This window comes from Acipenser ruthenus, chromosome 21 (assembly GCF_902713425.1).
Source record: "Acipenser ruthenus chromosome 21, fAciRut3.2 maternal haplotype, whole genome shotgun sequence".
Lineage (NCBI taxonomy): Eukaryota > Metazoa > Chordata > Actinopteri > Acipenseriformes > Acipenseridae > Acipenser > Acipenser ruthenus.
The window spans coordinates 26,077,937-26,087,222 of record NC_081209.1 but is presented as its reverse complement, the minus strand read 5'-3'; the positions used below and the strand labels follow the sequence as shown (position 1 = coordinate 26,087,222).

General features: G+C 40.1%; 2 protein-coding genes across 4 annotated transcripts; one reads left to right on the top strand and one right to left on the bottom strand.

The window, feature by feature from the left end:
- The first annotated feature begins 88 nt into the window (after window positions 1–88).
- Window positions 89–3,862, top strand: LOC117427847 (methionyl-tRNA formyltransferase, mitochondrial-like). Of its 3 annotated transcripts, none has more exons than XM_034046196.3 (9): window positions 91–828; window positions 1,178–1,390; window positions 1,703–1,825; window positions 1,993–2,095; window positions 2,445–2,520; window positions 2,676–2,767; window positions 2,969–3,050; window positions 3,132–3,211; window positions 3,575–3,862. In XM_034046196.3, the coding sequence occupies exons 1-9, from the start codon at window positions 530–532 to the stop codon at window positions 3,758–3,760; spliced, it is 1,254 nt and encodes a 417-aa protein (XP_033902087.3). In that variant the 5' UTR covers window positions 91–529; the 3' UTR covers window positions 3,761–3,862. The 3 variants fall into 3 exon arrangements, with proteins under 3 accessions (XP_033902085.3, XP_033902087.3, XP_033902088.3); XM_034046197.3 differs by having other exon boundaries at window positions 3,132–3,206; window positions 3,575–3,655; XM_034046194.3 differs by lacking the exon at window positions 3,132–3,211 and having other exon boundaries at window positions 89–828.
- Window positions 3,863–4,098: 236 nt separating this feature from the next.
- LOC117427846 (uncharacterized protein HI_0077-like) lies at window positions 4,099–8,989 on the bottom strand. Its single transcript, XM_034046193.3, has 12 exons — window positions 8,810–8,989; window positions 8,410–8,498; window positions 7,904–8,022; window positions 7,527–7,629; window positions 7,295–7,392; window positions 6,710–6,859; window positions 6,227–6,394; window positions 5,977–6,046; window positions 5,641–5,719; window positions 5,216–5,369; window positions 4,798–4,902; window positions 4,099–4,712 (listed from the first exon to the last, which is right to left on the bottom strand). Exons 1-12 carry the CDS (start codon window positions 8,914–8,916, stop codon window positions 4,683–4,685), a joined length of 1,272 nt encoding a protein of 423 aa, XP_033902084.3. The 5' UTR covers window positions 8,917–8,989; the 3' UTR covers window positions 4,099–4,682.
- Between the last annotated feature and the right edge of the window lie 297 nt (window positions 8,990–9,286).

Sequence of the window (9,286 nt, the reverse complement as noted above, 5' to 3'; positions counted from 1 at the left end):
TTCCTATTTGTAGCAACCTTCGCTTGTTTTGTTATTGTTGAAGTTTAGCCTCACTGTCTAGATTAACCAGCTCCACTGGAAATACAGGTATGCAAGAGTAACTGAGGAACGCAGAGCAGGGGGGCTCCTTTCTTCTGGGGACTCTGTTTCGCAGAGAACAGGAAATCGGGGATGCGCAGTGACAAAGATGGCTGCGCCCTGCAGAAGCAGCAGGGTAAACTTGTGATCGCGCAAAAGTGCATTTTGGAGCAACAATTTATTGCGTATATGAAATCCGACAAGTGGTGCTTGTTCCTGCAAGTCTGTACTAGTTAAATGATTTGAAATACGAGTTAAAACCAAACAAATGAGCATTCGGAATGTGGGTTAATACTAGAATGACCTGTGTGTGTTATTGCTCGCACTGTACTTTGGAGTGACTGATTTCAGTACTAAGTCAAGTATAAATGGACAATTGGGTAACAACAAACGTTTGCTTAGGTACAGTTTTATATCGGACGTGTCATTATTTCAGGAGGGATGACTGTCAATGTATGTGACAATGTGGATTCAATTAAAACACATAGGGTCACACTGTGTTATTACCCGTGTTTGGCACCAACGCAAACTCTTTAGAAACTATGCGTGTCTGTGGCGTGTTTCCAGTCGTTTACGGGAGTTACGGGTGTTTTCAAATGACTCCAAACGCACGCATGACAGTCCGTGCTCCTTCGCTAGCAACAGTGCTGTTAATGGAAACGGTTTGAGGGAAAGACCTCCATGGAGAATACTATTCTTTGGGACAGACGAATTTGCCGTGGAGTCTTTGAAAGCTCTTACCTTGTCAAGGTAAAGAAGCCCGTGTAAATATATATATATATAAAAAAGTATATTCCTTAATCCCATTTGTGTTTAAAATCCTTTTGGAGGCAAGCCTGATTATGAGTGTTAGGTCTAACAGTTTAACTTTTCCAGTGGTAAAAAATAGGTAACTAATCTTTTTAATAAACGCTACTTGTACTGTACAAAAAAGCACCTCTGTAGAAAGAGAAACGTTGAAAATATTCATGTTTTTAACCTCTGTGTTAATATTATGTCAATGCAGTTTCTTACAGTGGGCAATACCTGAAAAGTGTAGTGCTTGTTTTTAGTCCTTGCATATGCCTGAGCTGATCGACAGTGTTCCCCGTTTCAACAGAGATAGCAGCCCCAAAACAGCTGTGGATACTCTTGAAGTTGTAACTTTGCCAGCTTTCCTCTCTAAAGAACTGCCTGTGAGAAGATTCGCAAGCCAGAATGAGCTTCCCATCCATGACTGGCCACACATTGGCCCATGTGAACAGTTCGATGTGGGAGTGGTGGTGTCATTTGGATGTCTTCTACCAGAGGATCTCATCCTCAAATTTCCATAGTAAGAATTAAACTTGCAACTCTGAACTATAACCTAGAGGTATTAAATGATACAGTAACGTTATATGTAAAGTACACTGAGATGTGTGGCTGCTTTACATATCCCAAAGAATTTAGGTTTAGTAAAGCGAGGCTGGATGATGACCTTGAGAAGTTTGAGAAAGTTCTATCTGCTTAGATGAGTTAGTAAGAAGTCTTGAGTCGTAACTATTTAACTGCTGGTTCCACAAAATTACCTTTTGTAAGTTGCATTACAAAATGACCTTTTGTAAGTTGCATTTCTTGGGTGAGTAAATGTGTGAATTTCTTTCAGTGGCATATTGAACGTCCATCCCAGTCTTCTTCCGAGGTGGCGTGGACCTGCTCCAGTGTTCCACACTGTTCTAAATGGGGACACTGAGACTGGGGTCACCATCATGCAGATTAGACCGAAAAGGTGCCCATTTTTACTAATGCTTTATTATTAGCTTGTTCAACATTACTGTCAGTAACTGTTTGGAAGATACTAGGATAGTTAATTAAATAACTTCAGTATCTGCAATTATAACTATAATATTATATACTTTATTTTACTCATGTTTTCATTGTTCATATTCACTTTAGGTTTGATGTGGGTCCAATTCTGATTCAGGACAAGTGCCTGGTTCAGCCACATTGCACAGCCCAGGAGCTTGGGGCAACTCTTGCCAAAATGGGTGCAAAAATGGTAAGTTGGGGGAACTTCAAATATGGCTTTGTTATTCATTGTCATAAACTACCTTTACATCTCAGAATCAACTTCTGCAAATTTGAATCATTCAGCTCTAAAACATACTAATGTAAAGAGCTGTATGCCCCATATGAAAACCCATAGTAGCACTTTCTCGTTTTTGGGTTTATGCTGCCATCTGATGGCACTAAACTCTAACCAACTTTAAAGCTTTAAAATCAGCAGACAATATATAAGCAGACATATCACAGAAAAGTTTCTGTACAGTTTCATATTTAATTTTAACAATAATATTGTTAAACGGTTAGGCACACTGTTTTTAATCATTCATCTATTGCTTTTACAGCTAATTTCAACTCTGGAAAATTTACCAGAAAGAATACAGAATAAAAAGGAACAGTCAAAGCAAGGGGCGACTTTTGGTAAGTTCCCCATTAGTTTGGTTGAGTATTGTTTGCACGTTGATAATGCAGTGTTGTTGACTTTTCCTTTTGTCCAGACCTGCCTGTGCAATTTGTGTATCTGCTAGTTTACAATTAGGATTGTGATGTCCTCTCCCCTCTCGCCCTGTTTGTAGCTCCTAAGATCAGTGTGGATATGAGCTGGGTAAACTGGGAGGACCAATCCTGTGATCAGATTGGACGACTGTTCCAGGCAATCGGATCCAGGGTAAGAACAAGAAATACAGATGAACATGTGATCAACTGAAGATGCTATTGAAGTTAACAAGTTCTGTATCCAGATGTTTTACATTAACCCTAAATTGGTTAAAAGACTCATTTGAAACGTACCTATACTAGAGTATAAATGTCTTGTTAATCCGTTTCTTCATATTATAACTGGGCACTGATGTTTGTGTTTCTACAATAGATCTCATTGAGAACGCTGTGGATGGGAGACACAATAAAACTGCTGGATTTTGTAGGACAGAATGAAATTCCAGTTGTTTCAGGTACAGTTCCATTGTTGATGTTTTTGGGCACCAGAGTTGTGTTCCTTAAATAACCTAATACCACATTTTCTTCTTTGTCAGAATCTGAACAGCAAAGAAAACCAACCCCTGGGTCCTTATTGTATCACAAGGAGTCAAACACACTGCTGGTTTGCTGTAAGGTATAAAATCATAAACTGATATTACAATCAGCACCATTTACTTAATACGAATACATATGGTTGTATAGCAGATACGGCGTGGTTCAGCGTTTGGTGTAGAATAACAAAATATAAAGTGAGATCTTGGGTATATTGATTTGATCTAAATGGCTCCAGGAAAATCAAAAAATATCCAGCAGTGCCTGTTAAGCTATTTCTGTCTATAAAATGTGAAAAAAGTGACTATTTTAATGATTTAAATGACAGCAGTATTTAGATCTGCCGCAGATCAATTGACTAGACCCGTTTCTTTGTCTAGGGTTGTTCAGTACTGTGTTTCACTGGTGAATCTGGTACTACAGGAATGTTTCATTTATTTTTCAGGATGGCTGGGTGGGGTTCAGAGCAGTGAAATTGAAGAAGAGGCTTTCAGCAGCAGATTTCTACAATGGCTATCTCCATCGGTATTTTCTAAGAAAATCAGAAAGGCAGCAAAGAGAGTGTCTTTTCCAAACGTACAAACCAGAACCCAAAAGCGTGAAAAAAAGAAAGCTGCACCAGCAGGTCTAAAACATGCCACACACCAAGAGGAGGAGCCCTTTAGGAGTGTAGCGCGGGTAAATATGCGTAGTGTTAACTGCGCTGAAAATTAAATATTTTTTCTTACAAAAACACCATGTCTACTTGTTTGTAATATAGATATACAAATCTAAAACACTCGCATGTATTAATTATATAAAATTTATTTTTTTAATTAAATATTTAGTAGCAACAGACAAAACAAAGAACTTTAAAATGTTCTTGTGATGTAGTTACATTGTGTCAGCCTGTTTTTCTTGGTAACTGTGACAGGACAGCATCACGGGCAATGCTGTTTCGACCAGGAAGGGAGACTCAGACACAGAAGATGCAGTTTCAAGCGCTAATGCACACGTTTAATAATAAAACACAAACACTAAACAAAACACATTAACAAATAAAAAGGCACAAGGGTCAAAACAAAAGGTCTACACAAAAACTCACGGACCAGAACACAGAACACAGACCTTAGACCTTCACTACCAACGTTAATCCTGTCCTTTTTCTAACTAACACCTGTGGCTGGAACCTTAATCATTTAATCACTTATTCAATTCACAGCTCCAGCCACAGTCCCACGTGTTTTGACACAGAGAAATTTAATCCCCTCCCTGCCAACCCAGTATTCCCCACATGAACACATGCACCGGCAGGGAGTACAGTATTAAGAGGCTAATTCTCTTTTAAAACTTAAAACTGACGATTCCTTCTAAAATCCAGAATATACATAATGTCATCTACTTCCCTCTGAAATCCATTTTTCAGTCCTGGATTAACCCGCTGTAGCTAACAAACCACGGCTGCCTGCGGTGAAGAGGTGTCAGGGAAAGGAAGGGTCCTCTTGGCTTGTCTTTGGAAATTGCATATTGATGCTTTCATCCCTTCATGCGTTTCACCCAGAAATCCATTCATACTAAGAAGGCCTCACTAAAGGAAGGTACCACTGAAACGAGAACATCACTTATGAAGAAGCTTGTGTACAATGATTCAGTAACTGCTCTGTACAAAGACAGTATGGAAATGGTTACCTCTTCAGTCATCCCTGCGGTTTTTCTTCCCTCACTGTTAAACGGAGGCTTGAGGTAGCCTTTAAAGTGCTGTTTCACCAGATCATGAAATGTAGACACATGGTCCTGGAGACAGAAAACCGATACAGAAATGATAAGCCTTTTGATTTTTACTGATATTATTATCATAGACCATAGATGAGGTTAATATTGAACTTTGACTCATACTGTACAGTCATAAAGGACCAGTATTTCTTTGGGGTTTGTAAGACCGTATAGCAGTGTTGGCAACTCTGGTCCTGGAGGGACGACACTAGCTTGAACAGGTATAATGAGATAATGAATAGCTTTAGGACCTAGCTGGAGGTTCACTTGGTTCATCAAAGACCTGGTCTGGAAGACATCTGGTTTGTGTGCAGTTTTACTTCTGAAGACCTACCCGCTTCTCCTTAGCACAGATGTAGGTGAACCATCGCAGCCCTGCAGCCACGTGAGTGATTTCATCTCTGTAGATCACCTCCAGAATCTTCACAGAGCTCTCATCACTCTGAGCTGCAAAGCGGGCCAGCGTCTGAGGGTGGACATCAAGACCTCTGCAGGGAGAACATGTGGATCAAACATTCACGTACTGGCTTTGGAGCGTTATTAAAAACAGCACAGCATTCGAGACATAGGACATTGTGTTAGGGGTACTGAGCAAGATGCAGTAAGTACGACACACACAAATGGATGGTCATACTGACATTTGCAGTACAGGATGCTGAAAAACCTCTTGTAAAAACTACCTGCAAAGTAACAGTGTGTCTCCACAGCCTGTGAAAGTAACTGCAAACTGAACACTAGCTGATGGTTAGAGAGGCATACCTGGCTTCATGTACCATGTGCACTACTGCCAGCCGGGCCATGAGGTCGTGGGAGGTGTCTGCTGCTGACTGCCACAGCCCTGCAAGCACAGAAGAGGAGTATACAGTGAAACCTCTCTACATTCCTCAGAGATCCCTATATTTCACATGTTCTGGTAAAACTTTCATTTATATAGACACTTTGCTGACATACACAGACGGTCTTGAGACGTGTGGATGCTTTGTGGGATTTGGACGACTAGCGCGTCTGTTGCTTGTCTCAATACGAGGCTTGATCTGTTATGACTCGCATGTGAGATGGTATTTGCACACGTTGCAGACTACTGAAGCTACATACCATTGTGCACAGGTAGAGATCCGAAGAAGCTGCCTAGCTCTGTGATCCTCTTCTCCAATAACTGGTAATGCTGAACAATAAAACACAGAATCCAAATGAGACCCTGATATTATAAAGAAGGTATACATATATAATACTGTATGTATCCAAGGCTTTCCCTCCAAAGTAGACAGGCTAGTTTTATATTTGAAAAGTGGATGTACTAAGTTCCTTCTGAAAATCCCATATAAACTCAACCAGGAACACCAACCTTGGCCTCATCTCCAGCTACCTTTACAAAGTCATTGAAAAACTCCCGAGGCAGCTGTTCTCCGTTCTGTAACCTCACTGTGGCAAACCTCACAATGATGTCCCATGACAGGTCTATCGCCCACTGCTCGATGTTAGCTAGGGGATGCAGCAAGGCGATTCTACTGGCCTTTAGAAACAAAAACAGGAAAACCCCTTCAGAAAATACAGAAAAAACTTTCATTGCAATCTAACTAAGCAACAATCACCTGCTTGTACCAGCAAATAAACCCACGACATGCGTATTTAATTCTTCTCTGTAAGTGAATGACAGCCTTAAATAGACAGCCACCAATGTTCAGTGCCAGTGGTGACTGGGTAATCCAGGTCTCACTGTAAACATACGGTTCTCCTAAGTAGAACAAGTTCTGTTCTGTCAGAGAGCATTACGAAACACAAAGAGTTTCTAACTGTTCCGATGCTACTGTTTTCATGGCTCTCTTACCAGCGTGCCCCCTTTCCCTCGTTTGATCCTCCCTGGCTCCCGCACTGTCAGGCTCTCCTCTCTGCTCGGCTGCTCCGGTGCTTCTGCGTGCCCAATTTTGGAAATCTGCCCAGAATTCCACTGCTCCTGAACCTGGTGTGTCAGCGCCACCTTGAGGACAGAAAAGAAATGGCACCTGACACACCTGAAGACTACCAGCTATTACAGACCTGTTCGGAATCCTTGTAATTCAATCCTTGCTGCTCAAAGGTGTTTAATAACTTGAAATACAATTCCTTAAATCTACCCAATTGTGCACTTCCATTCCAGGTGTCACTATTGCAATTTGAGTGAAATGCTTTCCCTCATGACATGCTTTGCAGCCAGTCACATGTTCAGACCCTGCTAAAGTGAAATGAATAGAAATGAGCAGTAACAAACTACCAGAAAGTATGTCAAAAGAGATGTTTGCTTTAAATGTTCTTGAAAAGCTGGCTTTGTGTCAACAGGAATACCGTTTTTTTTGTTTGTTTGAAAGTGTATTTTACCTGTGTAGTATTGTAGGGTTTGTATCCACTGCCTGGAATGCAGTGATGATTGCGTTACCTTCTCTTTGGGCTCAGGTGTGCACAGGATTTTAGCTGCCCAGAAACAGAGTGTATCTTCAGAGCAAACAGGTACTGGAAGCCTAGGTGTCAAGCTGTCTAAACAAGATTTGGAAAAGTTAAATAAGGTATAAGAAAAACAAGGTGTGCTGGTGTGTAGGGTTTAGTGTTACACACTTTTTAAACCATGCAACTTGCCTTATTGAACACACAGAACACAAGATAGTTCTTACCAAAGGGCACAGCTGCCGTCTCGGTTTCAGGACTCAGCGACAACCTGCTTTGTGTTTCAATGTAAATCTTGCCATTGAACTCTCGGACCTCGTACACTTGGTTCTGTTAACAGGAACATGGTGTTAAATTGAAAAGTAATAAAATGGTTCAAGCCTTTTAGTCTTACATTTTATTTGGTTAAAGTCAATATGTTTTATTTTCTACTTCTGTGAATATCATTAAACAGGAAAGAGAGGCAGATTATTAGCAGGGAAGGAGTTCTAAAAAGATCTGCATTTAGAAGTTACTACAAAATGATTTCCAATGTGTAGCACAGTAACATGTTGCTATTTTCTTGGTCCATGACTAAGCCAGCTTCCATTGCTCCAAGTCTCACCTGAAGTCCGGTGGATGAGCTCCCAGTGTCCAAACAGAAATCAAAGTGATGCCAGGGGCAGATTAATGCCAGCTTTCCATTGCCTACATCTTCAATGTCCCCAAGCTCAAGTGGACCCCCTGCACACACAAACACACACTCATTCATTCAGTTCGTTTATAAGGTTAAAATCAGGGCTTTAATTAACTCCAATTCTTTTTAAAAAGGTAAAAGACCTGTTAATTTTTACATACTAGAACTACACAACTAAGTAACATAATCCCAAACTTCCTTAAGCATCCAGAAGTTGTTTGGTTGTCACAGGAGTTAATTAAAGACTGGAGGAAACGCTTTGAAAATATGTCCCAATCAAGTCAATACGTGATCTGTGGGAATAGCAATATGTTCTTTGGCTCAAAGAACATGTTATATAACATACAGGAAAGTTTTATTCACCCAGTGCAATAGAATACATTTGTTCGACGTTAACATTTTGGAAGTGTTATAAACAGATTTATATACAGCACCTTCGTGCGGACATGCAGAATCCATTGCCCAGAATCGGCCATCCTCTGTGTGCACAAGAACTACATGTTCACCATCTTCAGAATACAGTCTGTATGAACATAGGAAAACGAACAATGTATCTGTCTGTCCTTCTCCTCGCATAAACTATCTATATCATGCAAGGCTACCTTTCTCGCAAAATACCTGTATCCCATGGACACTAAAGGAAGTGCAGTAATGCAACAATAAATTAGGCACTGCTAAGAAAAACACAGATCTGGTTAATTCTCTCAAAAGGAGAACATTTGACTCTTGTTTTTTCCATTCTAATCGCAAGTTGCTGATCTGAATAGCCAGCACTAGTATGATTTCATCAGTGCCTGTCCGTGGCTGTGCTTACAATAAATATTACGAACTCACTTGGTGCAGGGTGAATTAAACATCTCTTTTACTCCCACGTATTGCCAGTTACTATCATTCACAACTTCTTTTAGAGCACAAACTAAATCCCTTTCAAAACCATCCATCGTTATTTGAAGGGATATTTCTCAGCACTGAGAACTACATGTGTCTAACCCGGAAGGTGTTCCATTAAATCGTTCTTGCTCTGAAACCTGGGCTCGGACCAAATCAAAACTTTGACAACCCGCTAATCGCACTTAACAAAACTGTATTTAATAGCGTTTACTTTATTTTTTTGTAAGTATCTTATTTCTTCTACTCATAAAAAAAAAACCGCTATTAAATACAGTTTTGTTAAGTGCGATAAGCGGGTTGTAATAGCGTTTTTTTTTTTTGTTGTAAGTGTCTTATTTCTTCTACTCACAAAAAGAAAACGTTAGAAATATAACTTTTATGTGGATGGTTATATTGAAAAATAGTCACAGTACTCAAAAA

Bases quoted from the DNA above. Each gene is read 5' to 3' on its own strand.
- LOC117427847 (XM_034046194.3), top strand. From the start codon at position 530: ATGTATGTGACAATGTGGATTCAATTAAAACACATAGGGTCACACTGT. The intron at 2,768-2,968 runs GTAAGAACAAGA...TTTCTACAATAG, and splicing joins TCCAGGCAATCGGATCCAGG to ATCTCATTGAGAACGCTGTG. The intron at 3,051-3,574 runs GTACAGTTCCAT...TTTATTTTTCAG, and splicing joins TGAAATTCCAGTTGTTTCAG to GATGGCTGGGTGGGGTTCAG.
- LOC117427846 (XM_034046193.3), bottom strand. From the start codon at position 8,916: ATGGATGGTTTTGAAAGGGATTTAGTTTGTGCTCTAAAAGAAGTTGTG. The intron at 7,393-7,526 runs GTAAGAACTATC...AATCTTGTTTAG, and splicing joins GACGGCAGCTGTGCCCTTTG to ACAGCTTGACACCTAGGCTT. The intron at 6,860-7,294 runs GTAACGCAATCA...TCTGTCCTCAAG, and splicing joins CACCTGAGCCCAAAGAGAAG to GTGGCGCTGACACACCAGGT.